The sequence below is a fragment of the Somniosus microcephalus genome, chromosome 7 (genome assembly GCF_052327205.1).
Source record: "Somniosus microcephalus isolate GS21.2 chromosome 7, FLI_Smic_1.0, whole genome shotgun sequence".
NCBI classification, from domain to species: Eukaryota; Metazoa; Chordata; class Chondrichthyes; order Squaliformes; family Somniosidae; genus Somniosus; species Somniosus microcephalus.
Window position 1 is genome coordinate 274,856,773 of NC_140993.1, and position 19,447 is coordinate 274,876,219.

The window sequence follows — 19,447 nt, forward strand, 5'->3', positions numbered from 1 at the left end:
GCTTGCTCAAGCTTGCATCTAATTATTTTGATTCACAATTGGCTTAAAGCTGAGAGCCTGAGGCGTGTATTTTTATTGTACAGTAATACTGATGTAAACAAATTCGCAGTTTCAGTGTTTTAATTCAGTAACAGCTGCAAGTTCAGTACAAAATTAATTAGCAGTTGCTTTGTGAACAAGGTTTGAGCTTCAGTCAGAAATACCTAAATTGTACTCAGCAAATTAAAACATCAAGAGAAGAGACAACTCACATGGTAGAAATGTGACCTTTATCCATGAGGTCAAATAGTTTTATTGTGATTAAACACTACAATACAGTATATATCCATAAAAAACTCTATAGTGTATATAAATTATTCCTTCCATACAGCAATTCTTTCCATTTCAGCTTTGGTACAATGTGTATTTTATTATAATAATTGTAATACTTTTCAGCTTCACAAACTCAACACAAAGTACAAAACTAATCAGTATTGGGGTATTACAATCTACACAGTGGTGCTCAGTGGTAGAGAGAGGTCTTGCCTCAGAGAATCCATGTCACTTAGCTAAGCGACAAAGGCGTACCTAGCAGGGACATGACTAAAATGCACCAGTAACCAGCAAACATTTTTTAGAATTTTAATTTTTTTTAAACAGAATACCAGCAGTGATCAACTGAGAACTTAACACTTTATTTCCTCGACTGACGTCCCATCTTTTTTTGTGAAGGCCATAGTTACTATGTCCAAAAATGCAATTTGCTATTATTTTATTCACACAGAGCCACAGTGTCAGTATTTGACCTGCCAGCCAGTGCTGCTAATACTTGTACAGTTTGTTCTGCAGTTAGCAGGGATCACTGGTACATTATTGGTAGGACAGTGGGGTGCTACCAACCTTAGGTTGTTTTGTGGAGAAGGAGGTATAACATTACAATAGACAGGCATTCCAGTGGCTGGAAGTGTTCCTTGACCTGACTGGTTGGGTAGCATGATAGCTTGTGGGTAAGATTGCTGAGGCATCCCTTGAGAACCCTGGGTCATTGGCACCTAACAATAAAATTAAAAGAAATAAGAACAGAACTTTTTATTTAATATTAATGCACAATCCACTTATATTCATGCAATAAAGTTTTGGATTTTCAATAGATCTGGAATTAACAATTAGTAACACAAGTTTCATTAATCACATCCTTCCCAAAGGATTTCACTGGCATTCTTGCCGAGTCTAAAACTGTATCATTACCTCATGATGCAGGGGAATAAAACATGAACTGTTGGCACTCCTGTTTCAAAGGCATTCATTTAACTCTTTCTGGCCTGAGCTGAAACTGAACATTATTTTTATTAAAGTTATTCATAAATGTTCAGTTCTTGAAGTATCATTCTTACTTTCTGCAAGAAATCAGACAGTCAGCGCCAGTGTGTGCAGGTTCTGGCTGCTGATGTGGCAGTTTTAACAAGATAGTAACTAAACAGCAGCCAATTGCATTAATATATTCAGCTTTATATAATGTTTTGTAATGACATGTTTCCTGGCACATTTTTACGTCTGTGACAGAAACAGACATTTTTTTAGCTATATTTCATGTGATTTAAAAACAGCTAGATTCAAAATGCTCTCTTCGTTAAGCTTCAAAATGGAAGGCAGGGGATGATCAATCTGCTAATAATAAGCCAATGCCTTGTGTTTGAAAATTAATTAAGATGAAGTTCCTTTGATGGGTGATATTGAAATATTAACACACCAGTCTGACAGATGAAATTGATGAGGTGTTAAGCACAGTCTCAGAAAAATATGAAGGAAGACACTAATTTCAAGCCTTTAGCACTTTGCCTAGAAAGGTGTGACAATTGTTAACATTTTGATTGCTGAACTACTGCTACGAAATTGTTTGATTTTCAATAAAAAAAAGATAGCCTTATAATCCAGGGACTCTCTTGTCATCTTTAGTCTTTACATAAAAGATACGGGGTGAATAGGAGGAAACTGTGGGGGTAATTGTAACCTAACTCGCTGCAGATTTACTCACTGGAAAGTAAAATCGGGTGGGGTGTAAAACCACATTACACCCAATCCTGTCAGTTTCCCAATTTTAGATTAAAATATCCCCCTGTGTTTCTAAGAACATGCTGAGAGGAGCTGCAAAACATATGGATACTGACTTTTGTGGAGTCTTGCTCTGTATACAGTGATCTAGCAGTGTCAGCTTTGGAGACAATGGGAGAACGCACATGGCATTCCACACATAGTAAAATACTAATTAAAGAATATTTAACAATGTAGAGAATAAAGGCAATAGCAAAATACTGCGGATGCTGGAAATCTGAAATAACAGAAAATGCTGGAAATACTCAGCAGGCCAGGCAGCATCCGTGGAGAGAGAAACAGAGTTAACGTTTCAGGTCTGGGACCCTTCATCAGAACTGGAAAAAGCTGGAAATGTAACAGATATTAAGCAGGTGCAGAGACGGGGGGGGCGGGTGGTTAGGAGGGGAGGAAGGAATTGAAAGAACATATTGTGCTTATGTAAGAGGCAGGAAAGATAAAATGTTGCAAATGGGAATGGCAAAAATCATACAGCATGAAAAATGGGGGCAGGGGTTATAGTTTGAAATTGTTCAACTCAATGTTGAGTCCAGAAGGCTGTAAAGTGCCTAATCGAAAGATGAGGTGCTGTTCCTCGAGCTTACGTTGCGCTTCATTGGAACAATGTAATAGGCCGAGGACAGAGAGATCAGAGTGGGAGTGAAGTGGAGAATTAAAGTGACAGGCGACTGGAAGCTCAGGGTCACCCTTACGGACTGAACAGAGGTGTTCTGCAAAGCGGTCACCCAATCTGCGTTTGGTCTCCCCAATGTAGAGGAGACCGCATCGTGAGCAGTGAATACAGTATACTAAATTGCAAGTAGTACAAGTAAATCGCTGTTTCACCTGGAAAGGGGTGTTTGGGGCCCTGGACAGTAGGAAGGGAGGAGGTAAAAGGGCATGTGTTGCATCTCCTGCGCTTGCACGGGAAGGTGCCAGGCGAAGGGGAAGGGCTGTTAGAGGTGATTGAAAGTGGACCAGGGTGTCACGGAGGGAGCGGTCCCTTCGGAATGCTGAAAGGGGAGGTGAGGGGAAGATGTGTTTGATGGTGGGATCACGTTGGAGGTGGCGGAAATGGTGGAGGATGATCCGTTGAATGTGGAGGCTGGTGGGGTGAAAGGTGAGGACAAGGGGAACCCTATCGTGGTTCTGGGAGGGAGGGGAAGGGGTGGGAGCAGAAGTGCGGGAGATAGAACGGACACGGTCAAGGGCCGTGTCAACCACAGTAGAGGGGAATCCTCGGTTGAGGAAAAAGGAAGACATATCGGAAGCACTGGTATGGAAGGTGGCATCGTCAGAACAGACGCGGCGGAGATGGAGAAACTGGGAGAATGGAATAGAGTCCTTACAGGAAGCGGGGTGGGAGGAAGTGTAGTCCAGGTAGCTGTGGGAGTCACTGGGCTTGCATTGGATGTTTGTCGAAAGCCGATCGCCAGAAATGGAGACGGAGAAGTCGAGGAAGGGAAGAGAAGAGTCGGAGATGGACCATGTGAAGGTGAGGGAAGGGTGGAAACTGGAAGTAAAGTGAATGAACTTATCTAGTTCAGGGTGAGAGCAGGAAACGGCACCGATACAGTCATCAATGTACCGGAGAAAGTGGTGAGGGAGGGGACCCGAGTAGGATTGGAACAAATAAAGAGAATAAAGGTGCTAGTTTTGGTGTGAAGCAAGCAAGAGTTTTTGCCCTGTGACAAATGAGGATATTTTTCTTTAATTCCTGCAGTAACATAATGTAGCTAGACCTAAACTGAAAGTGATCTTCAATTGCTCAAAGTTCAACTTGAAAGTCAGGAAACATGGGGGCAGATTTTCAACCAGCTGCCTGGGAGTGTGTGGGGCCGGCAGGGGGGGGGTTGCGGTTGTGATTGCGATAAAAGTGCCATTACAAATTGGCCCATTATAGATATCTCCCAATTTTCTGTGAAAATGAAAACTGTCTACTTTCTATAATAGGTGGCTGATCTTTTTCTGATCTGCAACACCATTGTTATGCCCAGGTGACAAGTTGAAAATCGAGCTGATAGTGTCTACAGGACAAGTTGATCATGCTGGCAATTAGTCAGGATACAGGGCTTGGTGTTAATTAAACTATACATGGTCAAAGCATTAGCAGAAAAGTGAGACCTGAACACTAATATGAAAGCCTACTTTTGAGCATGCCATGTAATATTCCTTACTATTGCATCATTAATCAAGGATGATTGACAGCTATGACTTCAGAGGCTTTTGGGCTGTTTAAATTTGGGAAATTCTCCCACAGCTTTTAGTTCTGGGTGGATAGCCAAACTCTGGGAGCGTACTGGATGTTGTAAATCTCATCATCATGAAGAAACGACTCATGAAATAACACTGGACGGCCAGCTGGTGGCGCCATCCAAGGAGTATAAATACTCGGGCGTGGGCCCAGCTTTCCAGGGACATTTTGTAAGACAGGAACTAGTGAAGTACAACTAGACCTCCATGTTCTGAAACAAGTTGATTAAAGCCTTGCTTTATACTCGAACCAAGTGCGTAGTGAGTTTTATTACATCACTGGATACTTGCAGCATACACATATAACAGCTCATCATGAGGGTCTACAGAAGACTGTTTTATCTAAAAGTTGTTCGCTTCTCTGGCTGTGTAAGAAATCTGTTCTAGTCCCTGGATATTTTACAATGTTAAAGGCACTATAAAATTGCAAATTGTTGTTATGGACTGACTTTACTTTTGTCTTGTTTCTATGCATTATTAGATCTGTAAGTAAATCTATTAGTTTTAACCTGTAGAGTTTGTTCTGGCAGTATGGTATTTTCCACCTTTCACCAGTGCCAGGGCACACAGCGTTCAGCACAACGCATGAAGGTATTTGTTAATATTGAGCATGCTATCGCCCGTGCAGGACATATAAAAGGGGTCAGGTTTTTGGACCTTGGTCTGCTCACCAAACCATGAAGACAAGTGCACTGGGGAAAGCCCAAGCTGTATTGTCAAAGTTATCTGATAAAATCTTGTTAAGTAGAGCAATGCAGTTTCATAATGTCGACAAAGTACCTAATTTGGAAGTCAATTTACAGACCTTGCTTCGTACTTTGGTAGGACACCATTTCATGTAGTGCACTGTGGCAACTTGGAACTAAGTCTTTTTGATACACTAGCAATGGCATTAGTGCTGCATTAGATATTCTTGTACACAAATCATAGTATTTAATGATTTGAAAAACTGTCAAAAAATCAGCAGTTATTTTAATGTCAGTTACTTAAAGGTTGCATATGTTAGTTTTAAAAGGAGAAAATTTGTAGCAATAATGAAACCAAAAGCAGGATTTTTCATTGCATCGGTAAACTCAGCTTGTTTTACGATTTAATGCAATTTTAGGCCTGCAATTAATTTTCAAGGATGTGGATCTAATGCATCTTGGTGAAATGGGAATGTTACAAGATTTAGGCATCTATCTAGCAGAATGGAACAGGGTCATGAGAGCTTGCTTAACAGTAGATTGGGAATTAATAATTACAATTAGGAAACTGGGCCAGGGGCAAGAGTTATTCTCTGTATAAGGTCAAAATATACTACAGGTAGAACGTCCCGAATCCGGCAACCTCGGGGCCGAGGCCAAGGCGGTTTTCGTGTTTTTCCGGACTTCAGACATCAGAAACACGTGCCGAGACCGGAAAAGCCTGGGCCCAGGTTGCGCTTTTGGTAAGCCTCCTTCAGGGTGTCCGGATTCCGGAACATTTTACGGATTCCGGACCCCTGCCACAAATCGTTCTGGAGTTCGAATTCCGGAACTCCGGATTTGAGACGCTCAACCTGTACTACATTGTAAACTTGGTTATTTGTAGTTAACCATCACAGCATTTAAACATGCAACACATCACATTTTGCTTTTTCAAGCAATTATTATACAAAACCCACAGTGGCATATCTTGCTTGTACAGTTTTTCTAACTCTCTGCAACAAATATGAAAACTTAGTCAGGTTGGAAGAGCAACTGAAAGACTTCAGAACCGCTAGTGACAACCTACTTGGTAAGAAGACATGGCTGGATATTGGACCATCACACCTGGCACCTGATTTCCCTGCTGATTGTTTAACAGGTTCTGACTCTGGGGCGGCGGCTGCTGCACTCCCATCAGGCCTTGAAACCCTTGCTGCTGATTAGGCAAGACAGGCTGAAAACCTGGAAGGGGAAAGAGTTGGGCACGTTATTTATCTTTGAACGCAACCTCTTCTTCCGAAGCTCATTACAAGCTCAACATTGTGAAGTTACAAATACATATTATTTTGCCTGACAAGGAAAGGCTTGGGTGTAAATATATAGAAAAAAACCCAGCTACAGTAGTAATCAAACTGTCTGAAGATAATAGCAATTAAAACAATAATGGTGCATTCAAGATGCCTTACACTCAGACTATCTCTGCCAAAGATGAGCATAATTAAATGGATGTGCCCCTAATTAACCCATTAACACCTCATGCAGAAGTATATTCACTGATCAGGTCTAAATTTAATGACATTTTAGGAGAATCCTCAGGAGGACAGGGGTAAAAGCCTCTGGCGGACTATCCCGATGCCCACTGATTGAATATTCCTAATGTGATTTTGTACCTTGAACATAAGAAATAGGAGCAGGAATAGGCCACTCGGCCCCTCGAGCCTGCTCCGCCATTCAATAAGATCATGGCTGATCTTGGGCTCAAAGCCACTTCCCTTCCCACTCCCCATAACCTTTCACTCCCTTATCTTGCAAAAATCTGTCTATCTCCATTTTAAATGTATTTAATGACCCAGCCTCCACGGCTCTCTGGGGCAGAGAATTCCACAAATTTACGACCCTCTGAGAGAAGAAGTTCCTCCTCATTTCATATCCCTGGGTTCATTCAGTTACAGATACTCTGGAGTGGATGGCAGCCTATAAGCTGATTTATTGGTGCCTTTGATTAGGTGGAGAATCAGTGTCCAGTTACTTTGTATGGCTAAACAACCACTGCCACAAAACTACACTATGACACAGTTTTGTAGATCAAATTAATCATCAGAATAATTCAATTTCATAATAAACTGGGTGGGGGAAGGGGAAATATAACGTACAATAGCTTCAGTAATTAAAATTCAAGAGCATACTTTAATAAAGCAGAGGGTTGATGAATGTACAACCGTGGCGCTTTATAAACAATTAGATTATTTGAAAGGTAAAGTACTTAATGAGTGTTTTTCTTTGTTACTCAGCACATTTAGGGAAATTCTTTCACTACTGGTGTTGCTATTACAAATATTGCTAATATACTGGAATCCAAATGCTTATTTTGGGTGAATTTTTCTGCGCAAACTCTCCCAGATCAGATCTACGGGTAGAAATTGGAACTTCTTGTGCCCGTTTTACGGGTGTAACAAGGGAAAGTTTCAGAAAGCAACGTCCCTCGCTGATCCGTGCCAGGGGTCCGGGTGCCATTATATTGGCACAGGCAGCTGCCCAGGCGCCTGTCTGAAACATTGGACCTTTACATATGCAAATGAGGGGCCTAATGGCAATTTCAGGACCCGGAACTAAATTGGCGAGCCATGAGCAGAACAGGCTTCTTTAGTCGTTGTTGCAGCCTAAGCAGTGACCGCCACCAAAAAGTTTTTAAAAAAAACAACACATTCCTGTGGAGCCAGGAGGAGGAGGAATGCTTCTCCTGGCTGCACAGCATTCCCGAGGGGTTTTGCCAGCCCACCTCCTGTTGTCCTACACCCCTCCCCGGGACTTACCTGAGGGCAAGGTAGTCAGCCCAAAATTAGAATTCTGGCAATGGGTGAGCTTCCACTGGAGTTGTTACAGGAGCCAGACAAATGATTGAAATGAGGCCAGAACCAACTTTTACCTCATAGTGTGGCTAGATGTGTAAAAAAACTCCCTCTGCATTGGTGCAATATTGTACCCTAACCCATCGCTTATTGCACCAATGTGAGATTTCCCATACCACCTTTCCTGTGCCCATTATGAACAAGATTGACAATTTAGTGCTAACGAGGGGTAGTTTTATGCTGTGGGTCCAGACCCAGTAGAAACTGCCCAAACTCACTTCACATAGAGCCAACAGAGGGAAAAGACTTTCATCTCATCAGAAAATATCTTTTTTTCATCCATCAAAATGTCCAAAGTGAGATGAGCTTATTCAGTATCAACCCCATTCCTAGTAAGCCAGGGCCAACAGCGCAGGCCAGAATAGGTTAGATATCTGGTTGAAGGAAAAGGGAATAAAGGGATTTGGGAAAAGGGCAGGAAATGGGATTAGGACTAGTGTTCGTGTGGAGGATAAACACGAACATGGTCTGGTTGGGCTGAACAATCCAATTCCGTGTTGTAATTTGTATGTAATGTAATTCTATGTAACTGACCATAATACAGCACTATTACTGCAACTTCCCTTGTCGAGGCCATAAAGATGACAAAGTTTGAAACATTTACACTGATATAAGTGATGGGTACTTTTCTGATGTTTGGGTTAAAAACTATTGTGGAGATGCATGTGCATGAGGGGATTTGCCATTATCTGAGATGGGAGTTCACATGCTGACACACTGGTAGGAATTTCCCGGGGGGTCAGCGGGCGCGATCGGTGGCGGGTCGGGTGGGAAGGTGTTTTGTTTGACAGCGAGTCAGGAATCCGCTGTCAACCTGCCGCCACACGCTGTCTTTACCAAATGTTAGGTCTGTCAGCGCTGAACAGACCCGACACGCAGCGGCGGGGGAGGCAATTCTGGTCCTTATGACCTTGTTAACAGAGGATTAACAACAATTTTGGGCTCACCTTTAGAATTTACCAGCTCGCCCACAGGGTCCATGCTGCTCGGGGATCACGTCTGTTTAGCTGGGCAGGAGTTGAATGGCCATGGAATCCTCTCATTACTTGACAGCTCAAAATGTGCTATAAAAGCTCCTATCTCACAGCTGTTCACTTTCCAAGCTCAGAAGCTGTTGCTTACTGTATTTGGAAGACAGATTGAGCTTTATGCAGGTTGCAAGTGTTTGGAGCAAACTCTCTATCCAGTGTCACCTCATTGGAACAACCTCTCTCACCATTGACAGATCGCTTGTGTCATCTCAACCCAATCTGCCATCTAGTCCATCAGCATGGGTACGGTTTATACTCTCTCACCTTGGTCCTCAGAATCCCACCATGATCAGCCCCAGCACCGGCATCACCAGGCACACCAGCAACCACACCAACCTTCTCCGCAATCACCTTCCTTCCTGGAGCACAAACCCCGAATTTTTTAAAAGTTGAAGAACATTAGTGCCTGGTGCTAATTTTTTCAACTTTTAAAAGTTAGCGCCTCAAATGGGGAGATACCGAATTTCTCCCCCCAAGTGTTCTTGGTGCACTAAAATCCTTTGAATTATCCAATAATTTGAATGAAGCAACATACAGAACACAGCACAATGAGAATTTAGTGCTAAAAAATTGAATGATCAAATAATTTGAATTAAGCAAATTGAAATGAAAAGGAGTAGAGCGCAGTACTCTACTCAGAAACTTAGTCCACCTTTAGTTATTGTTGTGTTGTTCTATGTTCTGGAGTTATACACAACAACAACTTGTATTTATACAACACCTTTAACCTGGTAAAATATGCCAAGGCGCTTCACAGGAGCATTATCAAACAAAATGTGACACGGAGCCACATGAGGCGCTATTAGGACAGGCAAAGAGGTAAGTTTTAAGCAGCGTATTAAAGGAGGGGGAGGTCGAGAGGCAGACAGGTTTAGGGAGGGAATTCCAGAGCTTAGGGCCAATGCAGCTGAAGGCACGGCCACCAATGGTGGAGCAATGAAAATAAGGGATGCGCAAGAGGCCAGAATTGGAAGAGCGCAGAGATCTCGGAGGGTTGTGGGGCTGGAGGAGGTTGCAGAGATAGGGAGTGGCAAGGGCATGGAGGGATTTGAAAACAAGGATGAGAATTTTAAAATTGAGGTGTTGCTGGGCCAGTGTAGATCAGCGAGCAAGGGCCTCTGATTATTGATGGTGTAATGTTTGTCACATGCAAGTGAGTTAATCAATATTCTAGAGGATAGCAATGAGATATATTTTTACGACTCCACCCTTAGATCTTCTTCATCTATCAACACTATTGCCACTTACTCTTTCTTCTGACCGCAAGTGGAAGTTCCACATCTTCTCCATTGCCAAGGCTGCCTCCAAGATGCATGGGTTTCTGTTGTATCTCTCAACAACTTTCTGTATACTTAATAAACCCAAGAATGAATACTGCTCCTATTTCTTGGAAAACTCTTGTAGTACTACTCTCATACAACTGACAGGACACAGGAAAAAGCTTCATTTCGATAGGTGATCCTTCACTCCTAGCCTGCAAGCTTTCTTACCCTTTCTGGCCTTTCTCTATTTTACTGATAATACCACAATGAGTTAAAAAAAGGCCATCAAGTGTCCATGCTATTTTCCTGATTACAAGCCTCATGGATTGCTCACAATGGCTATGCACACGACCATGACTGGTGACCCTAGTGTCCCGCACACGACCATGACTGGTGACCCTAGTGTCCCGCACACGACCATGACTGGTGACCCTAGTGTCCCGCACACGACCATGACTGGTGACCCTAGTATCCCGCACACGACCATGACTGGTGACCCTAGTGTCCCCCTTCACTCTTCTAGTGATTACCCTCATTCTCTGCTCCATTGTCTCCAATTTGCCAGCAGTAAAAAAAATCTTTCATTGTTTACCCTCAAAACCTTTCAGAATCTTGAACATTTCTATTAGGTCCATCCTTAACTCTGTCCCAGTGAGAAAAGGCCCAATTTTTTAAGCCTTTCTTTATTATGGCTACTTATACCCAGTATTATTCTAGTAAATATTCACTGTACCTTTCCATGACACTAATATCCTTCCTATGGGATGTCTAAAACGGTACTCGGTGCTCCAACCAACGTCTTGTACATATTCAACATCACTTCCTTGCTTTTAAATTCAGTGACGCTATGTATAAAATTGGGGCAGCCAGCTTCTGTGCCTAAAGGCATGGACCAACCTGCACATTGGACAAACTCAACCCCATTTTTCCTGCACTCAGAAGATTTTGGTCTATATGTACACATGTACACTCTTTGGCTGGTACACATGCACACTCTTTGGCTGGTACACATGCACACTCTTTGGCTGGTACACATGCACACTCTTTGGCTGGTACACATGCACACTCTTTGGCTGGTACACATGCACACTCTTTGGCTGGTACACATGCACAGTCTTTGGCTGGTACACATGCACACTCTTTGGCTGGTACACATGCACACTCTTTGGCTGGTACACATGCACACTCTTTGGCTGGTACACATGCACACTCTTTGGCTGGTACACATGCACACTCTTTGGCTGGTACACATGCACACTCTTTGGCTGGTACACATGCACACTCTTTGGCTGGTACACATGCACAGTCTTTGGTTGGTACACATCTTAACAAAAAAATATGTGCTCCAAAGTTAGGTATAACTGATTATAAATTCTAGCGAAAGGATAATTATCTCATACCTTGCAATAACAATATTTATTTTCTTTGTTAAAGAAGCTGGTCTTATTAATTTATAGATAATGCAATGCTGCATTTAAAAGTATATTCATAAATAACACTGTACCTGATAAAGTGGTTTAATACAGGATGGAAATATTTATTATGCAGCATATCTTTGAACAAAACGGCCACATATAGTGTAATTTCTAAAGAAATTTACAAAGTTGTTGAATAATAAATTCTAACTAAGCTGATTATTACATCTGCCTTTCCAAGTTTAAAAAAAGTTTGTCATTATAGTAGAGGATTTGCTCTTGAAAAGCTTTCATGGGACCAGACTCTATTTCTGACCACATTCAGAATTCAATACTTGATCAGGCAACAACCCGATGAGATAAAAAGTCATACATTTGCCAAAATAACATCCCCATCCTTCATTAGCTATCACACTACATAAAGGATAACCTATAAAAGCCTACTTAAGGTCTCTTGAGGAGAGATATAAATGGAAGACACTTTTAATGGTTTTAATGAGCTGTTCTGTTGCTGCAAGCACCATGGCCTCTTTTTACTACTATCATCTTATTCTACCAGTTTGCATCTTTCCCTATAGAGGGCAATTTTCACACAAGTTCAACAAGCATCCTTAGGTGTCTGAAAGCTGCAATTGTGCAGTGAATGTGAATTCATATATTCTACAATAAAATCACCATGGATTCAGTCTGAAAAGCATTATTAGGGTGTCAGAGTTCTTTCTTCAATTCTAACCCTCACTCTCTTTTGTGTTCTCTCTTTGATTTAAGAACATAAGAAATAGGAGCAGGAGTAGGCCAATCGGCCCCTCGAGCCTGCTCCACCATTCAATAAGATCATGGCTGATCTGATCCTAACCTCAAATATACTATCACTCTCCATCCCACCCGAACCCATGTGATCTCCCGGGAGAGGCGAAAAACCAGATTTAAAAAAAAACCAATGGTCACTTTGGGAGAAAAAATCTGGGAAATTCCTCTCCGACCCATCTAGGCGATCGAAACTCGTCCAGGAGATTACTCTGTCCCTATATTTTCTACAGTACTTACCTTCTGTAAAGGCGATCTCCACCCCAGCCAGGAACAGCAATAAAACCATCTCCTGAAATCTAACAGAATTAGAACACAAGAAGTAGGAGCAGAACCAGGCTACACGGCCCCTGGGCCCGCTCCACTACCCACAGGGCCACGACCATTCCGAACCTAGACTCATGTCCAAATTCCTGCCCGCTCCCAGTAACCCTTAATTCCCTTTACTTCTAGGAAACTATCTATTTCTGTTTTAAATTTATTTAATGATGTAGCTTCCACAGCTTTCTGGGGCAGCAAATTCCAAAAACCTACCACCTTCTGAGTGAAGAAGTTTCTCCTCATCTCAGTTTTGAAGGAGCAGCCCCTTATTCTAAGATTATGCCCCCTAGTTCTAGTTTCACCCATCATTGGGAACATCCTCACCGCATCCACCCGATCAAGCCCCTTCACAATCTTATATGTTTCAATAAGATTGCCTCTCATTCTTCTAAACTCCAATGAGTAGAGTCCCAATCTACTCAACCTCTCTCATCATATGTCCACACCCTCATCCCCGGAATTAACCGAGTGAACCTTCTTTGTACTGACTCGAGCGCAAGTATGTCTTTTCTTAAGTATGGACACCAAAACTGTATGCAGTATTCCAGGTGCGGTCTCACCAATACCTTGTACAACTGCAGCAATACCTCCCTGTTTTTATATTCTATCCCGCTAGCAATAAAAGCCAACATTCCATTGGCCTTCTTGATCACTTGCTGCACCTGCATACTAACTTTTTGAGTTTCGTGCACCAGGACCCCCAGATCCCTTTGTACTACAGTACTTTCCAGTTTCTTGCCATTAAGATAATAACTTACTCTATGATTTTTCCTGCCAAAGTGCATAACCTCACACTTTCCAGTATTGTATTCCATCTGGCAAATCTCTGCCCACTTACTTAGCCTGTCTATGTCCCTTTGCAGGTTTTTTATGTCCTCCTCACTCACTACTTTCCCTCCCATCTTTGTATCATCTGCAAACTTTGATATGTTACACTCGGTCCCCTCCTCCAAATCGTTAATATAGATTGTAAAGAGTTGGGGACCCAGCACTGACCCCTGCAGAACACCACCAGTTACTGATTGCCAGTCTGAGAACGAACCATTTATCCCAACTCTTTGCTTTCTGTTAGAGAGCCAATCCTCCACCCACGCCAGAATGTTACCCCCAATCCCGTGACTTTTTATCTTGAGCAATAATCTTTTGTGTGGCACCTTGTCAAATGCCTTTTGGAAGTCTAAATACACTACGTCCATTGGTTCCCCTTTATCCACCCTGTATGTTACTTCCTCAAAGAACTCAAGCAAATTTGCCAAACATGACTTCCCCTTCATGAAACCATGCTGAGATTGTCCTATTAAATTATGTTTATCCAAATGTCCCGTTACTGTCTCCTTAATAATGGACTCTAAAATTTTACCAACCACAGATGTTAGGCTAACAGGTCTATAGTTTCCAGCCTTCTGCCTACTACCCTTTTTAAATAAAGGTGTTACATTAGCAGTTTTCCAATCTGCCGGGACCTTTGCTGAGTCCAGGGAGTTTTGGAAAATTATTACCAATGCATCCACAATCCCTACCGCCACTTCCCTCAAGACCCTAGGATGTAAGCCATCAGGTCCAGGGGATTTATCCGCCTTGAGTCCCATTATTTTACCGAGTACCACTTCCTTAGTGATTTTAATCGTATTTAGCTCCTCCCCCCCTAGAGCCCCCTGTTTGTCCAGTGTTGGGATATTCTTAGTATCCTCTACCGTAAAGACTGATACAAAATATTCGTTCAGCGTTTTTGCCATCTCCATGTTTCCCACCATTAATTTCCCAGTCTCATCCTCTAAGGGACCAACATTTACTTTAGCCACCCTTCTTCTTTTTATATAACTATAGAAACTTTTGCTATCTGTTTTTATATTTTTTGCTAATTTACTTTCATAATCTATCTTCCCTTTCTTAATTAATCTTTTAGTTATTTTTTGCTGTCTTTTAAAGACTTCCCAATCTTCTATCCTCCCACTAGATTTGGCTGCCTTATATGCCCTTGTTTTTAGTCGGATACTATTCTTAATTACTTTACTTAGCCACGAATGGCTATCTTTTCTTTTCCACCCTTTTTTCCCTCAGTGGAATATATATTTTTTGGAAGTTGTAAAATAACTCCTTAAATGTACACCACTGATCATGTACCGTCTTACCCTTTAATCTATTTTCCCAGTCCACTCTAATCAATTCCACTCTCATACCTTCATAGTCTCCTTTATTCAAGCTCAGCATGCTTGTTTGAGATCCAATCTTCTCACCCTCTAATTGAATATGGAATTCAACCATGTTATGGTCACTCATTCCAAGGGGATCCTTTACTAGGACATTTTTAATTAATCCTGTCTCATTACACAGGACCAAATCTAAGGTTGCTTGCCCCCTCGTCGGTTTAGTTACATACTGCTCAAGAAACCCATCCCTAATACACTCAATGAACTCATCCTCAAGGCTGCCCTGCCCAATTTGATTTGTCCAGTTAATATGATAGTTAAAATCCCCCATAATTATAGCCTGGAGTTTCTGCTAGGTTGTGCTGTTTTTTTTTGACAGCACCAGAAATCGGCCAAACCAGCGCAAAAGTTTGTGGAGTTACATTCAGAGTAAATTGAGTTTCCGAGATCTTTTGTGCTAGTTTAAAAAATAATGTGCTGGAAGCTGGCCCCGCCCACAAAACTGGTCGCGCTCCTCGATCAAATTAATCACCGTGCCGAGTTTCTGCTAATTGCGCCTGTTTATAGACCTTCGAGGAGGCTCTTAAATTAAGCTTTTTTTTAAGGAGCATGGGGGGAGAAATTCGGTATAGCCCTGTTTGGGGGCGCTAAAACTTTAAAAGTTGAAAAATTAGCGCCAGGCACTAATCATTCTCACCTCCCGCGAAATTCAGTTTTAACGCTCCAAAAGGGAAGTGGAACGCGAAATCAACCACTAACCACTTCTCTTAGAGTGCTAAAGTCCGAGAGCGGGGTGGTAGCGGCAGAGCGCTGAACAATTTCGAGCATATTGTAAACAGCGCTCTTTCATCACAGAGGCTGCTTCCCTTGCTTAAAGGGAAGGGCCAATGATGCTGCACAAGCTAGTTGTCGTCAGTTCTGTTTTGCAAGGCGACCTGGGCGACTGCCATTACAGCCCCAAACAGTCCCACAAAGTGGAGCGCTTGGACATCTCGCACCAATGAAACATTAAAAACTTTGTGCAGGCACCACACTGGTGCAAATAATAAAGGTTGCGCGAGCTGAAAAGCATTCCCTTTAATTACCGCTCCTGAAGCGGCCAGCCGAGTTCACAACGCCTCCTCTTGCTGGCATTGTCGGCGCAAGGCGATAAAGTAGGGGACGAGAGTCAATTTTCCATCATGGGCGATAACGGGGCGCGGCGCACTTTATGACGACATGATCTGCGAGGCACGAGAGGCTCAGGTACTAAGAGTTAACGCCAGCGCTAAACCGGCACTGAAGTTCACGGGCGTTACTGCATTCACCGCGCCCGGGCGCTAACCCTTTAGCGCCCCGTTAGCACCCCCGCCAGGCGCTAACGGGAGGCGCTAACATACCGAATTTCACGGCCACACTAACAGGCACCTTTTATAAGCTTTTAAATATATATTTTTTTAATTTACTAAGAAACTGACTACTCTACACCAACATAACTAGCAAATGCTTTTGTAAGTTTAAAAAAATATCCTTTTCAGTTATTTACAATCGGGTTACTCACAGGTGGTGGACTAGACACTGTGATTTAAACTGCTTATTTTTTGTGATAAACCCATTTTCAGCTGTATTAATCAAACTGCTCATATGTTTTACACCCGGCCCGATTTTATTTTCCATTCTCTTCAAAGGAAGAGAAAGACTAATTTCACCCCCCATAATGTTAGGATTGAGGACAAGCCAACTGAATCACATTAAAATGGACGACTCCCTTTTCTGAGCAGTTTGTGTATTTGTTCTGTGGCTATGAATAAAAAGACATAATTTAATTAAAGAGGTCTTATTTGCATGAAAATAAAGTTGTTCTGCATTTTTCTTGAAATCTAAATTCATGTCGGCTCATCAAGAATGTCACTGGTGGAACTAAGCAAATGAACAGCACACATTTGGCAAACATTCAGGTGCATAATGAGCTCCAAGGCAAAACCTCATGTAAACAGCTGTATTTAATTAAATGCATAGCTTTACATGAGAAATGATGGGACACAAAGTCAATGGGGGAATTTTAACCTGGAGGAGCGTGTGGGGTTGGGTGCGGGTAGGGGGGTTAAATCCGGCAAAAGTGCGAGCGCATTGGAACTCGCCAGTGAAAGCAAGGCGAGAACATTAGAAAGGAGAAATAAAGTGCACAAAGGATTGCGAGAGACAGATAGCACTAGAGTAGGAAATAGTAAGATATCAGGTGGGGTCAGACTAAGAGAGAATACAAGAAGGTCTAAGATAGGTTTACAGTGCATGTGTGTGAATGCACGAAGTGTGGTAAATAAGGTTGGTGAGTGGCAGGCGCAAATAGCCACATGAAAGAAAGAAAGAAAAAGAACATGGGAATATGATGTCGTGGTGATAATGGAGACCTGGCTCAAAAAAGGGCAGGTTTGAATATAAGGTGTTCAGGAAAGATAGGGAAGGAAAGAAGAGGTGGGTTGGCAGTATTGGTTAAGGAGAATGTTACAGTGCTGGAGAGAGAGGATGTCCTGGAGGGGTCAAGGACAGAATCTATTTGGCTAGAGTTAAGAAATAATAGAGGTGCCATTACACTACTCGGTGTATTCTATAGGCCACCAACTAGTGGGAAAGATATAGAGGAGCAAATTTGCAGGGAATTTACAGTGAGATGGAAGAACTATAGAGTAGTGATAATGGGGGACTTCAATTATCCTAATATAGGCTGGGACAGTAATAGTGTAAAGGGCAGAGAGGGGGAAGAATTTCTGAAGTGTGTTCAGGAGAACTTTCTTGATCAGTATGTTTCCGGCCCAATGAGGAAGGAGGGATTGCTGGATCTGGTTCTGGGGAATGAGGTGGGTCAAGTGGAGCAAGTGTCAGTAGGGGAACATTTAGGGAACAGTGATCATAGTATCATAAGGTTTAGATTAGCTATGGAAAAGGAGAGGGAGCAATCTAGAGTAAAAATACTTAATTGGAGGAAAGCAAATGTCAGCGAGTTAAGAACGGATCTGGCCTGGGTAAATTGGAATCAAAAATTGGCAAGGCAAAACTGTAATCAAACAATGGGCTGCCTTTAAAGAGGAGATGGTTTGTGTACAGTCGAGGTACATTCCCATGAGGGGGAAAGGTAGGGCAACTAAAGCCAGAGCTCCTTGGACGACGAAAGAGATAGAGAGTAAGATGAAGCAGAAAAAAGGCCGTATGACAGATGTCAGGTTGAGAATACAAGTGAGAATCAGGCTGAATATAGAAAGTTCAGAGGGGAAGTGAAAAAGAAAGTAAGAGGGGCAAAGGGTGAGTATGAGAATAGATTGGCAGCGAACATAAAAGGGAATTCAAAACATAAGAACATAAGAAGTAGGAGCAGGATTAGGCCATACGGCCCCTCGGGCCTGCTCCGCCATTCAATAGGATCATGGCTGATCCGAATCTAGACTCACGTCCACTTCCCTGCCCTCTCCCCGTAACCCCTAATTCCCTTATCTGCTAGGAAACTGTCTATCTCCATTTTAAATTTATTTAATGTTGCAGCTTCCACAGCTCTCTGGGGTAGCAAATTCCATAGATTTACTACCCTCTGAGAGAAGAAGTTTCTCCTCATCTCAGTTTTGAAAGGGCAGCCCCTTATTCTTAGATTATGCCCCCTAGTTCTAGTCTCACCCATCAGTGGAAACATCCTCCCCGCATCCACCCGATCAAGCCCCCTCACAATCTTATATGTTTCGATAAGATCGCCTCTCATTCTTCTGAACTCCAATGAGTAGAGGCCCAACCTACTCAACCTTTCCTCATACGTCAACCCCCTCATCTCCGGAATCAACCGAGTGAACCTTCTCTGAACCGCCTCGAGAGCAAGTATATCTTTTCTTAAATATGGAAACCAAAACTGCACGCAGTATTCCAGGTGTGGCCTCACCAATACCCTGTATAACTGCAGCAAGACTTCCCTGTTTTTATACTCCATCCCCCTTGCAATAAAAGCCAAGATTCCATTGGCCTTCCTGATCACCTGCTGCACCTGCATACTAACTTTTTGTGTTTCATGCACCATGACCCCCAGATCCATTTGTACTGTAGAACTTTGCAGTTTCTCTCCATTTAGATAATAACTTGCTCTTTGATTTTATCTGCCAAAGTGCATAACTTCACACTTTCCAACATTATGTTGCATCTGCCAAATCTCTGCCCACTCACTTAGCCTGTCTATGTCCTTTTGCAGGTTTTTTATGTCATCCTCACTCACTGCTTTCCCTCCCATCTTTGTATCGTCGGCAAACTTGGATATGTTGCACTCGGTCCCTTCCTCCAAATCGTTAATATAGATTGTAAAGAGTTGGGGTCCCAGCACTGACCCCTGCGGAACACCACTAGTTACTGATTGCCAGCCCGAGAATGAACCATTTATCCCAACTCTTTGTTTTCTGTTAGATAGCCAATCTTCCACCCATGCCAGTATATTACCCCCAATCCTGTGATTTCTTATCTTGATCAGTAATCTTTTGTGTGGAACCTTGTCAAATGCCTTTTGGAAGTCCAAATACACTACATCCACTGGTTCCCCTTTATCCACCCTGTA

General features: G+C 42.5%; 1 protein-coding gene across 24 annotated transcripts in view; it reads right to left on the bottom strand.

Annotated features, from left to right (window-relative positions):
- Positions 1 to 257: 257 nt before the first annotated feature.
- The window catches only part of LOC147115349 (cAMP-regulated phosphoprotein 21-like), a 789,554-nt gene continuing 770,364 nt past the window's right edge, over positions 258 to 19,447 (bottom strand). For all 24 annotated transcript variants that reach the window (XM_085993832.1, XM_085993820.1, XM_085993830.1 and 21 more), the window contains 2 exons: positions 6,079 to 6,233; positions 258 to 1,031 (listed from right to left, as the gene is read on the bottom strand). In XM_085993832.1, the coding sequence (XP_085849958.1) occupies positions 774 to 1,031; positions 6,079 to 6,233 (413 nt within the window). In that variant the 3' untranslated portion in view covers positions 258 to 773. The remainder of the gene's footprint in view (positions 1,032 to 6,078; positions 6,234 to 19,447) is intronic.